Source organism: Phycodurus eques, chromosome 16, assembly GCF_024500275.1.
Source record: "Phycodurus eques isolate BA_2022a chromosome 16, UOR_Pequ_1.1, whole genome shotgun sequence".
NCBI lineage: Eukaryota > Metazoa > Chordata > Actinopteri > Syngnathiformes > Syngnathidae > Phycodurus > Phycodurus eques.
The window spans coordinates 3872282-3890600 of record NC_084540.1 but is presented as its reverse complement, the minus strand read 5'-3'; the positions used below and the strand labels follow the sequence as shown (position 1 = coordinate 3890600).

Genomic DNA, 18319 nt, shown 5'->3' with positions numbered 1-18319 from the left:
AATAAAATCATATAATCTTTTTTTTTCACATTGACATTTAAAAAAAAAAAAAAAAAAAAAAAACTTAAAAACAGATCTTTGTGGAAACAAAATAATTCTAGCAGTGGAAAGTGTAAAACTGAACTGTATTACAATTAGTTTTGTCTGAAGAAATAACTTATTACGGTGCCCCACACACACACACGCACGCACACGTTGGCCCTGCAGAGCTATTAATACACAAAAATTATAGTGTAATTACAGTTAAAGGTTTTCATTGGGAAAGGTGTAATGAAAACAATAATCAGGCAACAACTTGGGTAACATTTTTTTAATACCACAAACTAGTATAGAGTATATAAAAAGTAAGAACCTTAATCATGGGAACATGCGTGCGTAGTGTTTGCTTACAAAAGCAAAAAAAAGTTGTCTGCCACAACACTTTTTTGTATTTTTTATGTCAACGTTGCTGGAAGACAATGACATGTTTTTGATTGTTCTGAGGAAGAGGAATAGGAATAGGCCACCAAGACAAAACCATCCACTTCTTTGAATCATTTCCACGCTCTCAACATGATACGAGTCCACTCTTCCAACAGTGATGGGTGAGAAAGTACCTGAGGTCGGTGCTTATGGCCCTGGAGAAGACGCTGAAAGGGGTCAGGGAAGCGAGCAGAATCATAAACAATCAGTGCAAATATGGCCTCCAGAGATGAATACACAACAAAATACGCTGCAGGCAGCTGTCCATTTTATTTACATCCTTAACGTCTTGGTTGTCCATCCAAAAATATGGGATTGGCCAGCAGCACTGAGCCACGTCAATTCAAATTGACAAAAAAAAAAAGTATCGCTCCAGGTCATAATTGATGAAAAAAAAATAATAATAATAAATCCTGCCTCAAATATAATCATCTGAATCTACATTTTAAGCATCTTTCATGTCAGCGACAGCAGTATGTGATGAGGAAGGAAGGCATAAAAATACTTGGATTGTGGTTGTATACACTACTCATAAAATGTTCAGGATACTGGGCTTTGTGTGAAATTTCCAGATGAACTGTAACCTTTACAGGTGAACTTAAATTGACCTTCTGTAACCTTTTGACCACACGTCCAAATGTTTGTTTCAATACTTTTTGCTGTTATCCACCAAGGAGCTGGACAGCAAAATAATCCATGAATGGACAAATACATGAACGGACGATACATTTCCTAGTTCACTTATAATTGGTATTTAAAAGCTCGTATGGCATTTGGGCCTGTGGGACCCGTTTAAATGTTTTATGAAAAGAAAAAGAATACAAAGATATATATTTTTTACACTGAGTCCTTAGCTTTGCCTCATTTTCTGTGATGAACATGTATCAGAACACTTTTTATTTTAATTTTTTTATTTTAAAGACACTTCGATTACAGACAGGACGGTCTTATCCAAGTGTTGACATTTTGTTTTCCTTCACCTTGCATTATTGTTGCAAAATTCAATCACCAACATCTTCTGGTCTCATGTTGCCTAATATTTTACCAGAGGTGGGAGCAAGTCAGAAACAATTGATGAACATTATTTCAAACAGGATGTTCTCAGAGGAAGTGGCTACAAAGTGCAGTGTCACCACCGTGTGTCATCAGCAGGTTGCAAGAGAGACTGAAAGAGTCACAGAAAGGCATTCAAGTGATTGGAAATTTTCATGGATCAAAAACCTGTTGCAAATTTTGCAGTTCAGCACCTTGTATCAGAGCAGCAAGTTGCCGAAAGTCGAAAAAGGCGAAAGTTTCCAGACGGTCACATTTAATTCACCTGTTAAGGTTACAGTGTAATTTAGGTTCATCCTGAAATTACACCTCAAAGCCCAATATCCCAATCTTTTTGTGCATCGTGTGTGTGTGTGTGTTGTACGCTTTTGTTTGCTTGGTCTATCCAAATGTGGCCCCACAGTTGGGACATCTCCTCTGCCGCAGGGCAAAGCAGAAGAGGATGCCCAGTGGGAAGAAGAAGATAGCACACAGGATTCCCAGGCAGGTGAAGTCGTCCTCCAGAACGCCAACTCTGAGAAACCAAGTGGGCAAGAAAGAAAAATCGCTTATTAAGTTCCCAGTAGTTGTACAAGCACTTAGCGATTTTATCCGCATCATTGTTGGGGGGCCCGCAAATGCAAATAAGTGTGTCTACTTCATGTTTCTTGCTAAATGGATGCTCTTCAGCAGCACGGTGGGAGACTGGCTAGTACATCTGCCTCACAGATCTAAGGTCACAGGTTCAAATCCAGGAGTTCACATGTTCTCCCGTGCCTGTGTGGGGTTTCCGCTTTCCTCCCACATACCAAAAACATGCACAGTAGGTTAATGGAAGCCTAAATTGCCCGTAGGTTTGAATGAGTGGGTGAATGGTTGTTTGTCTATATGTACCCTGTGACTGGCTGGCGACCAATTCAGGGTGTAACCCCGCCTCTTACCGGAAATCAGCTGAGATAGGCGCCAGTACACACATGAGCGACCCTAGTGAGGATAAGTGGTATGGAAAATGGATGGATGGATGTTTATTTTTTTTCTGTTAGAATATACATATATCAAAATTGTATTTTTTCAGCACTTTTGGAGATATTTAAAAAAAAATAAAATAAAAACAATTTTTAAAAAAAAAACACACAAATTGAACAGTATTATTTACATTTGGTTGTCACCATTTTCCATGACTTCTGATTTCAAATCTCAAATCTAATTTGATGGTAAAAATGTCCATGCGACGTCCCTGTGGTAAGCCCATGGGAAGGGGGACCCACATTGCTCATATTATTATACTTTACCTTAACTGAAGTATCTCATTACATGCCTTTTCATTTTATTTTTTTCTTCTCTCTTGCCTTTAGATTGTTTGAAGCATTATCGCCAACACGGGTATGTGAAAGAGACAACAGACTGTACGGGTTTCAATTTGTGTTTCTATACAAATATACAAATGGTCCCAGTCCTTTTTTCTTCTGCCTCATGGTTCAAGTCTCACCTCCCTCAGCCTGTCGATGTATTGCTCATAGGTGTGATGTGAACGCTTGTCGTCTATATGTACCGTACGATTGGCCAGCGACCAGTCCAGGGTGCATCCCACCCCTTCCCAAACGTCTACAGAAAATGGATAGTTGGATGGGACAGTAGTTCATAACATTCAGAGACGCATACTCCTGTCCTCTTAAAAAAAATAACTCATTGATAATGAATCTCTCTCACAGTTGATAGTGGAAATTTAGTCCAATCCCAAAACACTATTATCCCTTTTTCATGCTTGGCAGGGGTAATCAATAAACATGCCAACAATAAAACCGAGCATTTAAATGTTATGCTCAAGCGGCAAACAATTTTTAATGGGCAAAAGTCTATCTTATAATAGGGTTTATCACGGCGACAAAGCTTTTGTGTATTCTCACACCCGTGACATGACTGATAAAAGATATAAGCGGAACAACCCATCTGATCGGCGTCACGGTGGAAAATATAAAGCGGTCTCATGACCGCGACAACAACGGATGCCGCCTCGAAGTCTACGAGATGTGCTTAAATACATTCAAGACCCTGTAAAGTCAATACAGGTATTTGTTTCTAAATATATTATACGCATTTGAATTGCTGAAGACAAGTGCAAAGACAGAACTTCGTAGTCCTCCATTGTGGGGAGATCACATTAAATTGTTTTTCACCACTTTTTTTTTTTAATTTTATTTTTTTTATTTTTTTTTATTTTTTTAGGTGGCTTAGCTCAAATTGCCCCCAGTGACACACTTGGGCATCTGGCATCAGTCTCCCCTTTCCAGCTATATAAGGACTTGAACACCTTCATTCGCGTCAGCAGTTATTCGGCGCTAATTCGACATGAGAGAGAATTGCTTGATTTTTCATGATTTTGATGCGTCATTTTATATACTTTGCAATTTTTTTTAATCATTCAAATCGGGCAACACTCTTCCCTGTGGTTTGCTTCCAAGACATTTGTTAATTATTTATTAAGTGGCAAATTGATATGATTGATGAAACAGGAGCTGTGTTAATGTTACAGTGTCTTACAATAACTTTCAAAGATCTACACAAAATTATTTTGCAGGTTTATCTTAATAAGCGTGTTATAAGACACACACATATTGCAATCCTGTCATGTCATATTCCAACATGCACGTCTACAGAATCATTTCCTGAAAAATACTTCTTCAAATTCAACCACTGGCTGTTCTGCTAGCGAATTAGCGATTTACCTTTTACCCCATGTGGCTCAACATGTGACTGACAGGATGCTGGCTCAAGTGCAGTATTTTAAAAAAATAAATAAATAAATAAAAAAATTTAAAAAAAAATAAAAAAAGTGTGAATGCCAAGTCCGCTCACAAGATGCAAAATGTGTGTATGTGAGTGTCATTGCTCAACCTTACATTAACCACTGATGACGGTGGTTGGAGTAGCAAAGGATGTAAGTAGGCTTAAAGGCTTCATCGCGGTGAACACACGACACTCCCATTGCTCTCTTAAGTCACAAAAAATGAGGTTTTTTTGTTTTGTTTTGTTTTTTAAAGTGGCGACATCACCAATGTTTAATTAGTTTTGTGTGTGTGTTGAGATGTGATTTGTGTATTCACCTGCAGGCCGGGCAGCCTCCTACCACCACAACGGAGGGTTGGATAACTGTGTAGGTTCCAGAGTAGGGCTGATGGGACATGGCCGCTCCCATCTGGGGTGGGGGATAGCCTGCGGTTGGGAACATGCGCATAATTGCACAATAAACTTATTTTAAAGGGTGAGGGGGACAACAACAACAACAACAACAAAAAAAGGAAGTTTCACATTTTCCCAGAGCAACTTCTCTCGGTCAACCTGATTAAAGGCTCGTAAATGTGGCCTTTGTAATGAAATATTAAAATATTCCCTTGACAATACAATATAAATGTATCAACAATTCAAGCAAACATTATACACTTTTATTAGACTTTACGCCGATCTGATCGGTGTTATCGGTATCGGCCGATAATTAGCATTTTATGCTGATCGGCTTTCATGTCATAAGTCGGCGATCCGATCAATGACGTCATCGATCGAGACATTTAACATCGCGCCTTCGCCGCGTATGAATCCAAAAGTTAGTTTCTTTTTAGCCTTGTCACGTGTCTTGCTGCGCAGTACTGTAACTATCTGACGGCCAATAAAGTTTTTTCAATCTTGGTCGGTGAAAAAACACGTCGTCGGTGTGGGACTGTTTTGCGGCGTCTCAGACAAACATTATTTGCATTCGGTGCACAACTGAAGTACCCCCTAGAGGTCATTGGTGCTTTAACTATAACTATACATTATTAATAAATGTTATTATTAAATTATACAGTCAGCCACCTCTTATTTGTGTCTCTGAATATATCCTATTGATTGCACTGTTAACAGAAAAAGCAACACACCACAACTAGGCTTTACACGATCAGGATATTTGGGACCGATCAGCGAGTTTAAAAAAAAAACGATAACCGATCACAAGATGGAGGAAACTGTCTATTTAAATGACCTGTTCATTTACTGTATATACTTGTGTACTTAATTGCTCAAAGAGTTATATTTACAATCAATAATTTATCTTTGTTCCTCTATTTATGCCAGTGAGGCATATTAGATGGCAGGAAGCAAATACAGTAATTAATGCATCCACTTTTTGTGACCTTTTTTTTTTTTTTTTTTGTTGGTGTGCCATGAGATTTTTCAATTGTAAAATATGTTCCTTGGCTCCATAAAGGTTGGAAATCACTGCTCTTGTCCGATTGTGTATTCTAATCAGTCAGGTTAAACCAACATCACAACATGACAGAAATAATGGGTGCTAACTTACTGGAATTAAATTATTTTTAATTAAATGACTTCACCCACACCGAAACTTTCGAGCATGATTCGACAGAACGGCGGCATGTTTACGTCCAACCGTTTGTGGTACCGCGAGCTTGCTAGGCTACATAACGTTTTGTTGCCTGCTTGCGAGCCGTATCGTATTAAAAGTCCGTGAACATACCTCAAGCAAGCCTTAAACGAACGTCCTCTCCTCTCCTGAGCACCGGTGACCACCAACACACGTTTTCCCCCATTTTGTAATACCGTCGACTCGCTCCACTCTTGTTGCCGTCGCCACGGTAACGAGTGTATCCGGGCGCATTTGAGTTGACAAGATAAAGCCCAATGATCGTAAAAAAAACGGGACGCGGAACACAAGATTTTATTGCAGTAGTCTGACAGTGCAATTGTGAAAGAGCAAATGTGTCTTGTTGTCTGATTTACGTCTTGACTGTCCCACACCGCCTTTGTTTTTTCTTTTTTTTAAGTAACTTCTTTGGCCGTCAGATATTTACACTACTACGTCAAAAGACACGTGACGAGGCTAAAAATAAACTAGCTTTTGGATTCAAATATACCGTGCACACAGCGAAGCGGAGTAAATGTCTTTTGCGGAGCCGATCATCAGTGAATTATGACATTAAAGCCGATCAGCATAAAATGCTAACCATCGGCCGATACCGATCAGGCCGATCAAATCGGTGTTAAGTCTAACCACAACACGGATGAACATGGTACTTATGTAAAATACACTGATCTTAACGGATGGACATGGTACTAATGCAAAATACACCGAACTCAAAACAATCAAATTTTATTGTTATTTGTTTGTTAAATAGCCCGCCAGGTCCACCACGTCTGGTACGTTGCGGCGTCACCAATTACGTAATCAACTGTGCGGAGTGTTCCAAAACTTCTCTCTTTGACTGACGAGTTAACTACAGAGTTCACAATATATAAATGCACATATACTGATGCGAACGTTAGGGAATGAGTAAAAGATCCCGAAAAAAGCCGTCATTTTTTTTTTTTTTTTTTAATGTCGAAACCCTACATCCGGGTTACGAATAAAACTTCCGACATTAAAATATATATATATATATATATATATATATATATATATATATATATTAAAAAATAAATAAATAAAAAATATCCTACTTCCGCTCAAATATGACCTTTCATTGCCACATAAACTAGTATATATCAATTTAACGTAAAGACGTGTGCTTGGCGGATTATATATGGTCTTAGAAGGCATAAATTTGATGTCCACTATAGTTTTTAGCACATATCACTTTTTGGGTGAAAGCAAAACAGAGCAGTTCGGTTGAAAGGAAAAAGGAAGTGTGGGGCTGTGACTCATCTCAATGTTAACTCAGTTTAGTTATGCGACACACAAACACAGAGAAGACTTGACTCGTTACTCACCATGGCCGGCGTCCGGGTAGTGATAGGGCGGCGGAGCTGCGGCGGGGATGGCCCCGTAGCCGTGTTGTTGCTGCTGCGGCGGGGGGCCATAACCGTAAGCCCCGGGAACGGTGTTGTAGGCGGGCGGTCTGTCCTGAAGAATGGGTTTGTTGTCCACCATGTCAGCCAAAGTTCTCCGGTCTGCCACGTAGAACTTTGAGAGGTGCGTTCGTCAGCCACCCTCCCCCCCCCCCCCAAACAATAATAAAATAAAACACGCAAAAAAAAAAAAAAAAAAAAAAAAACGACAAGGCACTGGTTCACACAAAAAGACGCTGCGTCAAAAGTGAAAGTTCGTCGCTGTCCATGCGCCAACTTTGTCCCTTACGACGCATCAATCCCGGGCTAAACCACCCACGTCGGCACAGGAATGTTCTGAGAGTTAACTGGATTCCATCTTTGGTCCTCCGACAGCAGAACAACAATCGTGTAACTCCACTGAACTCACGCAGGCTTCCCCCCCTCTTAGATTGTCACAAGAGAAGAATCACGTGATGAGCGCCTGCAAGCACCCACAGGCTTCTTAAAGAGACAGTACGGCAAAGCAAACGTCGATCCTGTTGCCTACTTAACCGTGGGCACGGAAAGTTTTCAGACCCCCTTAAATTTTTCACTCTTTGTTATATTGCAGCCATTTGTCAAAATCATTTAAGTTATTTGTCTCCTAAGCACTCAATATTGACAGAAAAAAAAACGTATTTGTTAATATTTTTGCAGATTTATTAAAAAAGAAAAACTGAAATATTACATATTATTCAGATCCTTTACTGTGACACTCATATTTAACTTGGGTGCTGTCCCATTTCTTCTGATCATCCTTGAGATGGTTCTACACCTTCATTGGAGTCCAGCTGTGTTTGGTTATACTGATTGGACTTGATTAGGAAAGCCACACCCCTGTCTATATAAGACTTTACAGCTCACAGTGCATGTCAGAGCAAATGAGAATCATGAGGTCAAAGGAACTGCCTGAAGAGCTCAGAGACAGAATTGTGGCAAGGTTACATAAAAAATTCTGCTGCACTTAAAGTTCCTAACAGAACAATGGCCTCCATAATCCTTCAGTGGAAGACGTTTGGGACGATCAAAAAGATCGCTGTGGCTGAACTCAAGAGATGCAGTCAGGAAATGGGAGAAAGTTCTAGAAAGTCAACCATCACTGCAACCCTCCACCAGTCGGGGCTTTATGGCAGAGTGGCCCGACAGAAGCCTCTCCTCAGTGCAAGACACATGAAAGCCCCCATGGAGTTTGCTAAAAACACCTGAAGGACTCCCAAGATGGTTATAAATAAGATTGTCTGGTCTGATGAGACCAAGATGGAACCTTTTGGCCTTAATTCTAAGCAGTATTTGTGGAGAAAACCAGGCACTGCTCATCACCTGTCCAATACAGTCCCAATGGTGAAGCATGGTGGTGGCGGCAACATGCAGTGGGGGTGTTTTCAGCTGCAGGGACAGCGAGACTGCTTGCAATCGAAGAAAAGATGAATGTGGCCAAGTACGAGGATATCCTGGACGAAAACCTTCTCCAGAGTGCTCAGGACCTCAGACTGGGCCGAAGGTTCGTCTTCCAACAAGACAATGACCCTAACCACACAGCTAAAATAACGAAAGAGTGGCTACAGAACAACTCTGTGACTGTTTTTGAATGGCCCAGCCAGAGCCCTGATTTAAAACCAATTGAGCATCTCCGGAGAGACCTGAAAATGGCTGTCCAGCTAACCTGACAGAAGGGAGAGGATCTGCAAGGAGGAATGACAGAGGATCCCCAAATCCAGGTGTGAAACACTTGTTGGATCATTCCCAAAAAGACTCATGGCTGTATGAGCTCAAAAGGGTGCCTCTCCTAAATACTTAGCAAAGGGTCTAAATACTTATGACTGTGTGATATTTCAGTTTTTCTTTTTTAATATATCTGCACCCCTCCTTGAGCCGTCACCTTGTCGTGGTGGAGGGGTTTGTGTGTCCCAGTGATCCTAGGAGCTAAGTTGTCTGTGGCTTTATGCCCCTGGCAGGGTCACCCATGACAAACAGGTCCTAGGTGAGGGACCAGACAAAGCACGGCTCAAAGACCCCTCACGATGACGACAAACAATGGACTTCGTTTTCCCTTGCCCGGACGCGGGTCACCAGGGCCCCCCACTGGAGCCAGGCCTGGTGGTGGGGCTCGAAGATGAGCGCCTGGTGGCCGGGCCTGCACCCATGGGGCTCGGCCGGGCACAGCCCGAAAAGGTAACGTGGGTCCCCCTTCCCATGGGCTCACCACTTGTGGGAGGGGCCATAGGGGTCGGGTACAGTGTGAGCTGGGCGGTGGCCGAGAAGCGGGGACCTTGGCGATCCAATCCCCGGCTACAGAAGCTGGCTCTAGGGACGTGGAATGTCACCTCTCTGGCAGGGAAGGAGCCCGAGCTGGTGTGTGAGGTCGAGAGGTTCCGACGAGATAAAGTCGGACTCGCCTCCACACACAGCTTGGGCTCTGGTATCAGTCCTCTTGAGAGGGGTTGGCAAGAAGGCATTCGACCGTATCCCTCGGGGAGTCCTGTGGAGGGTGCTTCGGGAGTATGGGGTACCGAACCCCCTGATACGGGCTGTTCGGTCCCCGTACGACGGGAGTCAGAGTTTGGTCCACATATCCGGCAGTAAGTCGGACTCGTTCCCGGTGAGGGTTGGACTCTGCCAAGGCTGCCCTTTGTCGCCGATTCTGTTCATAACTTTTATGGACAGAATTTCTAGGCACAGCCGAGGTGTAGAGGGGGTCCGGTTTGGTGGCCTCAGTATTGCATATCTGCTTTTTGCTGATGATGTGATTCTGTTGGCTTCATCAACCCGTGAGCGCCAACGCTCACTGGAGCAGTTCGCAGCCGAGTGTGAAGCGGCTGGGATGAGAATCAGCACCTCCAAATCTGAGACCATGGTCCTCAGTCGGAAAAGGGTGGCATGCCCTCTCCAGGTCGGGGATGAGATCCTGCCCCAAGTGGAGGAGTTCGAGTATCTTGGGGTCTTGTTCACGAGTGAGGGAAGAATGGAACGGGAGGAGCCAAGGAGCTTTTTAACCACCTTGGTTAAAAACCACCTTGGTTAAAAAGCTCCTTGGTGGCAAAGCCCCGGGGGTGGATGAGATTCGCCCGGAGTTCCTAAAGGCTCTGGATGTTGTGGGGCTGTCCTGGTTGACACGCCTCTGTAACATCGCGTGGACATCAGGGACAGTGCTTTTGACAGGGATTGGCAGACTGGGGTGGTGGGCCCCCTTTTTAAGAAGGGGGACTGGAGGGTGTGTTCCAACTCCAGGGGAATCACACTCCTCAGCCTCCCTTCTAAGGTCCATTTAGGGGTGGTGGAGGGGAGGTTCTGTCGGGAAGTCGAATCTCAGATGCAGGAGGAGCAGTGTGGTTTTTGTCCTGGCCGTGGAACAGTAGACCAGCGCTACATCCTCAGCCGGGTCCTCGAGGGTGCATGGGAGTTCGCCCAACCAGTCTACATGTGTCTTGTGGACTTGGAGAAGGCATTCAACCGTGTCTCTTAGGGATGATGTGGTTGTGCTGGCTTCATCAAGCCGCGATCTCTGGCTCTCACTAGCTCCCAGCCGATTGTGAAGCAGCTGGGAACAAAATCAGCCCCTCAAAATCTGAGACCACGGTCCTCAGTCAGAAAACGGAACATCTAGAACTCAAAATTTCATAGTGTAGCAACCTTCAGATTACGAGACTGATAAAATGTTTTCCCGTCATTTTCCCGAAATTTTATCCACATAAAAAGTGACATCGTTCCCCTTTACGGTACAGATTAGTTTTATTTTACAATTCACTAAATTAATTACGTTTTTATTTAACCAACATACGCTACAACAGTATGTCCTTTGAAGGAAAGGTGCTCTCCTATCCGGCTTGACCTCCTTCCACACTTAGTTATCTGGTCGTTATTGGCCCGATTTGCTATCGTGGACAATCTCCCAGATCGGGCCCGATATATTTTTCCAGGTACAACGAAAGTCCTTAAAGTTTGAAATAATATACGAGCAACAAGTTTAGCATGTTTGATTACTATAAGAATGGACAGACCAAACTGTCCTCTCCGGAGCACCCAGGGACGACACCACATGCTTCTTTTTTTTTTTTTTTCAACACAAAATATTGGCCCAATCAAAATCTAATGTTGTTGTCGTCACCATGGTAACGGTTGTATCCTGTTGATGTTTTCCTGACCCCGCCTCCTCCGACAGCTTGATTTGACTAAAGAACAGAGCAGGCTGCACGTGGCCCCTGGGCCATACTTCGCCTTCCCCTGCATTATATCATGAATATATACAGCAGATTCGTATTATGTTAGGGTACCGCATTTCATCAATTTACTAAGAACTTCCCTAAAAGTGAAATATGAAATCTGATTAAATGTGTCATTTTGTGGAGTTAACCATTGGTCATTTAATTTCAAACTTCATATTATTCTACTATTATGTCTCAGTGAAAGTAATGCATAGAAACTGAATGTTTTCACCTCAGACTTCACCTTTGTTGTCATTCATTATTCATGCTTGAGAGATGCAACAATTTATCGTTTAATCGACAACAAATCCATTATCAAATTAGTAGACAACTATTTTGACAATCGATCAATTCTTTAGAGACGTTGTTTAACTTAAATTTGTCCAAATGCTCAGAAGCCTCTCAGCACTAAATATTCTCCAATTTCTGTAGTCCTCCTTGAAAGCATACCGATTTATCTTTGTGTTTAATTAAAATAAGACATTTGCAAATATGTGCTTTTACTTTGAAAACCAATGTTCAACATTTTTTTTTAATTTTCTGAAATGTTTTGGACCAAACCAGTGACTCAATCATAATAAATTTATGTTCATGCATTTTATACACAGTCATTTTTAAATAATGTCCTCTTTTTGAATAAACGGATAGAATTATTTTTTTTAAAGCCAATTCATTGAAAAAGTAATCGACAAATTCATCAATTATTAAAATATCATTAGTTGCAGCCCTAATTCACACAATATTGTGATTCATGCAAGGGTATTATTAAAACAAATAATTGTCAAAAAAAACATATCCGTATGGATCAAAATTTAATGCTGTTGAAAAACGACGTCGCCGTAAATTTGATTTAGAAATTACGACACTCATTGGACGACACATTGAGAAAGTGACGCAATGATGTGGCCCCCCCCCCCAACCAAAGGTTTGACATTTTTATTTGTATTAATATTTATGAGTATATGAATTTATGTTTTAAGATCAGCAAACCATGTTACACCAGGCTAAACTGCGTTTTATAAATTCAAAGTGTATTATAGTGTATTAAATATCAAGTATCGTTGCTAATAATTATGGAAACTTAAGACAGTCTGTGCTGTTATATGATGAGTAGAACGCAACCTTAGTCTTCAATAATTAAAAGCACTCATTGGGCATAAATGATTAAAATACCGCAAGTCAATCAAACAGCAACAAATGCCACGCGCTTCCGGGTTGGACCAATGAGAAAAACGACAAGGCCCACCCATTTGCGGTCGTTTAACCAATCGGAGCGCAGCTACCTCCATTTCGTGAGTTGTAAACCAGCATACTGTTATTCTCAATTCAAAACAGCATTGTGGGAAAAATGATGGCGTGACTTAACTGTCTGGGACTCCAAGTGCGTCACTTAATGGAATAGCAGAGCTCCGCGTTGTACCAAGTAGGTGTTGTGGGTTTCGAATGAAGAAGAAGAAAAATAAACGTTCTGAAGCTGAAAGCGATATGTAAACAGCTTATGGACGACTTTTCGGTAAACGGGTCCACAGCCGTTATTGCTAACCTGCGTCTTTACTTTCCAGAAGTTTCCACAGGTATGCCATGACGTCTAAATTGGCTTGACAACCGCGGATCGCATACCAACATTCAGGTAGGCGACCTACCACTGCACTCCTCCTGAACAATGTTGTCTTGATTCTTGTGAAGTCTACTTTAGCTCCCCGTAGTCTTAATACGTGTTTTTTTTTTAAAAAAATAGTTAAATGGCAATATGCAAGTAAATAAATGAAAAAAAAAAAAAAAAAAAAAACGAACAAAAGCCCTTTAAGGCCTGTTGGGAATCAGGTATCCGTATAGCGGATTAATATCAGTTCACAAAGCAACGTTCCGGTCAGGTTTTTCAAAATAAAAGTAACGACCAGGTGCCTCATGCACGAAAACATGATTACAATTTTTTGAAATGACATAATTTACCCCTCTTCTCCGCGTGTCCTCTCCCGTGTATTAAAATAATAAATTGAGTAATCAAAAAGGAAAGTTTTTGATATCCTCTTTGATATGCTGATGTGCTTCTATTTGAATTCAAAAGATTTATTACAAATACCATACAACATTTACGCGTGATACCTTTATCGCACAGGGCTGAGTGTAGGTTGCTGTATGAACACATTTGTTATGAGTTATAAAAAAGACACGGTTTTAACCTTGTGGGGTGATCAGAGTCAGCCACATGTGCTCACACCACCTGAAAGAGTAGTGTCACCCATGATGGCTCTTCATTGAGCAACTTCGCATTCAGAAAAAAATATTTTTCTTCATTACCTTTCTCATTGTCCTTTTTTTCCTGATCACGCAGAGATCGGCGGGATCCCGGGTGCGGGGTTCATTTAAATATGATTTGCATATTTAAATGTGGGCGTGGACCGGGTGGTGTCGGCTACTCCAACATGTGCGCTCATTTCCACGTTGATTGGGATGTCCGAAGGAAATGTGCTTGGATTCGTGCGTACGCACAGATTCATACATATTTTTGTGCGTACGACCTTTTCTGGATTTGAGCGTACGCCATGTTTTAGTAGGAAATCCACGCAAGTCTTTGTACACGAGGCCCCAGGTGTTTTAGGCCCCAGGTGTTTTGAAGTCAAACTGAACATATAAAATGTCGCCTCGGGTGCCACATTGGCATACCATACGATACCAGTCAGCTTCTAAGGGTGAGTTCTCTGTTTGGCTTAGGGATCACCATGTCCACCACCCTGCTGTGGGCCGTGGATGTGTATGGGAGGGTGTACAGCGTGTCCACCGCCGGCCAACGTTGGGTGCGCGCTGATGACTCGCTTCTGGAGCTCAAGCGTGTCACCGCCGGGAAAGGTCGCTGCTGGGGCATCGGCTGCGACCACCAAGTCTACCTCAACGTGATCCCCCACGAGACCCCAATCCGCTACAAAGAGGAGACCTATGAAAACCAGGTTGGGATGAACTTGACTGATTGATGTTCAACTGTTTATTTGTCTCCCTGTGGAGAAATGTCTTGGCGCAAGAGACGGCTCCATACACAAATGCAAATCCCAATTCCAATGAAGTTGGGACCAATTAAAACAGAAAATTGAATATAGGTTTTCAACCTATATTCGATATAATACACTACAGGGCTCTAGAGTGCGACCAATTTAGGCGCGAATTTGCCCTCATTTTTCATCGGTGTGCCTAAAAAATGTAAGCGGTCGCACTGTTTGTGAACAAACTGGCTCTTAGATACGGCTGTTATATGATCAATATATAAAAAAATGTTTCTCCCAAAATCTCTCACTGGGCACTGTGCAGGCTGTAGGCGTACGTGCACGCACGTGATTGGTCATTGCAGGGGGGGGGTGCGGGGGTGTCAATCATACAGCACACGAAGAGTTGAGAGGATGGAGGGAAATGAGAGAATTAAGAGTACAAGTAGACTCACAAAATAAGGTCAGGAATGGTCTCGTTAAGAAAATGAGTGACAAGAGGAAAAGATAAAATATGGACACATTTCGATGTCGTTCAGAGATGAGTGTAGAGTCTGCAAGAAAACTATCTCCAATCGAGCTGGCTTCACAAATAACCTACACTATAGACAGAATGTGCAACACTGGGAAAAAAAAAAAAGTCCTTTGAATTTAGTTAATTTGTACAAGCCGGCACGGTAGTCGACTGGTTAGCACATCTGCCTCACAGTTCTGGGGACCGGGGTTCAAATCCCCGCCTGTGTGGAGTTTGCATGTTCTCCCCGTGCCTGTGTGGGTTTTCTCCGGGGCACTCCGGTTTCCTCCCACATCCCAAGAACATGCGTGATAGGTTGATTGGCGACTCTAAATTACCTGTAGGTGTGAATTTAAGAGCGAATGGTCGTTTGTTTATATGTGCCCTTGCGATTGGCTGGTGACCATTTCAAGGTGTACCCCGGCTCCCGCCCGAAGATAGCTGCGATAAGCTCCAGCAGCCCGTGAGCCCAGTGAGGATAAGCGATGAAGATGGATGGATGAACATATACATTGGTTGCACATGATTAAAATGTGTTAAATGTGTATTTTCCCCGCACTTACCTAATGCTTATAAAACCCGCACAAAGGACTCATATTAATTTTTAGTTTTATTTTTCAGTATATGTTACACCTCGCGGATTTCTTTACAGTGCAATTTTGCATGCTGTTTTTTTACAGCATACGAACCCGCGTTGTGTCCGAATTGACTTTGGATATTTTTTACAGTGCAATTCTGCATGCTGTTTTTTGAAGCGTACAAACATTCTAAAAATTCCTCCACATCACAAGTTTTGCAATTGTCACCTACTTTTTCACCGACAAAATTCCCATTTTAGGACATATTAATCATCATCATCTATTGATCATCGTCACCCACGATCCCAGCGATTCTCTCCTGCAGGAGGATGCAGGAGATAGGCTTAGATGGAAAAGGATGATACTTTGTGGCGACCCCTAACCGGGGCAAACTGAAAGGACAAGAAGAAGATATAACATTAATCCAATAGACCTCATCCTGTTTGTTGTTCATGTGGATTAGAAAATTCTCGCGTGTGTTTTCTCAGAGGTGGAACCCGGTGGACGGCTTCACGGATACGCTGCTGCCTACCGACCGCTGGCCCTGGAGCGACGTGACTGGGATGAATCCTCAACCGCTCCACAGCTTTCAGTTGCCGTCCCGCAGCTGGGAATGGGAGGGGGACTGGTATGTGGATCACAGCTGTGGAGGAGAACCCAGCCAGACTGGGGTGAGAACACACACGCTCCCAATTAAGCTCCATTTACCTTCGTTGTCACATTTGGTGCCATGAAAAAGTTCGCATTTGCAAAACATTTGCCTTGAATCTGTTAGAAATGCTTGTTTTGCAACATTTAGGTACAATTTGTATTCAACTTATGTACAATGCACATACATGAAAATCAGTTGCCTTTCGGCGAAATTCGCTGTTTTGAACTAAAAATAGGCCATTAAGTGAATCGTGCAGTTCCGATTAGTTTTTCCTGGGGGTGAGTGGCGTCGCGGTCCCTGCTGCCGTCGCTGACGTTATAGGCTGTTTCGTACTCCTTGAACGCTGGCAGCTGGATCCATTCCACACATCCATCCTCCACACACAGATGTAATTGTGAATATTACTCCGGCGGACTAATATATGCTAGAGCATTGGCCCGAGGTTCCACCTGTGCTCTCGGGACCTGCTTTCGATAAGTCACAGGAGTTGACGAGACCAGAAAAAACACTTCCCCTGCTGTTGTTAAGAGATAACGTTACTTTTACTCTGTTACAATGATCTAAATGTCGCTCGCTACTTTTATTTATCATCCATCCATCCATCCATTTTCTACCGCTTATCCGAGGTCGGGTCGGCCAGCCAATCACAGGGCACATATAAACAAACAACCATTCCCATGAATATTCACACCTACGGGCAATTTAGAGTCTTCAATTAACCTACCATATATATTTCAAATATCATATCTCGAATCACAGTCAGTACAGTAGGCACTCTGTTAACAATTCATGTATGATACAATCCGAAATCAGCACGTGGGCCAACACTTTTTATGCACGCTTCCCTGCAGGGTTGGGACTATGCCGTTGACTTCCCTGCTAACTTCTCCCCTGACAAGAAGTGGAACTCCTGTGTGCGTCGTCGGCGCTGGATCCGCTACAGAAGATATACAGCACAAGGCACCTGGGCAAAGGTTTGGACTCGCCTTTGTTTTTAATCCAGTCTGTACGTTCCAGCACCACAATTTGATAGAAAATACTGCCTGCAGATCCCCTTGGACCATCCGAGGAAGCCCCCACTACCTCTGTGTGACCTTAGTTGCGGTGGCTGGGAGATGAGTGATGAGTCTGGGAGGTATCCTTACCTTTGGGCTGTGTCCCAACAAGGGCAGGTCAGTCAGGTTGCAAAATGTTGTTGTTTTTTTTTTTTTTTTATTGGGAGCTAACAGGAATGAATAGACAAACCTTATTTCATCCATCCATCCATCCATTTTTCTGTACTGCTTATCCTCACGAGGGTCGCGGGTGTGCTGGAGCCTATCCCAGCTATCTTTGGGCGAGAGGTGGTGTACACCCTGAACTGGTCGCCAGCCCCTCGCGGGGCACATATAAGCAAACAACCATTCGCACTCACATTCATACCTACGGGAAATTTAGAGTTGCCAATTAATCTACTATGCATGTTTTTATCAACTAAAAAGTTAGAATTTGAATCTGGAGGATTATCAAATAAGTGAATCATCTTTTTTAAGAAGAGTAAAAACAACCATTTGCACTCACGTTCACACCTACGGGCAATTTATAGTCTTCAATCAACCTACCGCGCATGTTTTTGGGATGTGGGAGGAGCCCTCTGGGACCCGGAGAAAAGCCACCCAGGCACGGGGAGAACATGCAAACTCCACACAGGCGGGGCCGGGATTTGAACCCCGGTCCCCAGAACTGTGAGGCAGATGTCCTCACCATAGGTCGCCATAATTGATTTATTATATTTGTTTTACTGGCATGCCAGTCCCCATATGTAGGATTGTACTACTTCAAATGAGAGGACACCCTTTTTTCGCATATTTTGCGGACCTCAAGCTCCTGATTGTGGACCCCAGTTTAACAACTCCTAGTCTCGTTTAATAGTCTTCCACAAAGGATCAATGTAATAGAAGTTAATTGTCAAATTAGATAAAACCCTACAAATAGGCACCACAGGCCGCAAATGCAATTAACTTTGATGTTTTGGTCACAAGGGGGCAGCAAGAAAGTACTGC

The 18319-nt window shown here is 42.7% G+C and overlaps 2 protein-coding genes across 3 annotated transcripts in view; one reads left to right on the top strand and one right to left on the bottom strand.

Annotated features, from left to right (window-relative positions):
• Nucleotides 1–295: 295 nt before the first annotated feature.
• bri3 (brain protein I3) lies at nucleotides 296–7505 on the bottom strand. The gene is made up of 3 exons (XM_061699585.1): nucleotides 7255–7505; nucleotides 4599–4707; nucleotides 296–2029 (listed from the first exon to the last, which is right to left on the bottom strand). The coding sequence occupies exons 1-3, from the start codon at nucleotides 7412–7414 to the stop codon at nucleotides 1897–1899; spliced, it is 402 nt and encodes a 133-aa protein (XP_061555569.1). The 5' UTR covers nucleotides 7415–7505; the 3' UTR covers nucleotides 296–1896.
• Nucleotides 7506–12811: 5306 nt separating this feature from the next.
• tecpr1b (tectonin beta-propeller repeat containing 1b) overlaps nucleotides 12812–18319 on the top strand; it is a 29425-nt gene continuing 23917 nt past the window's right edge. For both annotated transcript variants that reach the window (XM_061699584.1, XM_061699583.1), the window contains exons 1-6: nucleotides 12812–12978; nucleotides 13118–13185; nucleotides 14271–14503; nucleotides 16114–16296; nucleotides 17129–17251; nucleotides 17327–17449. In XM_061699584.1, coding sequence (XP_061555568.1) covers nucleotides 14279–14503; nucleotides 16114–16296; nucleotides 17129–17251; nucleotides 17327–17449 — 654 coding nt within the window. In that variant the 5' untranslated portion in view covers nucleotides 12812–12978; nucleotides 13118–13185; nucleotides 14271–14278. The remainder of the gene's footprint in view (nucleotides 12979–13117; nucleotides 13186–14270; nucleotides 14504–16113; nucleotides 16297–17128; nucleotides 17252–17326; nucleotides 17450–18319) is intronic.

What these genes read in the sequence shown, in the direction of transcription:
- bri3 (XM_061699585.1), bottom strand. Translation starts at nt 7,414, where the DNA reads ATGGTGGACAACAAACCCATTCTTCAGGACAGACCGCCCGCCTACAAC. An exon ending in CTACCCGGACGCCGGCCATG is followed by an intron (nt 4,708 to 7,254) that starts GTGAGTAACGAG and finishes TCCCAACCGCAG; the next exon opens with GCTATCCCCCACCCCAGATG. An exon ending in GGAGGCTGCCCGGCCTGCAG is followed by an intron (nt 2,030 to 4,598) that starts GTGAATACACAA and finishes TTGGTTTCTCAG; the next exon opens with AGTTGGCGTTCTGGAGGACG.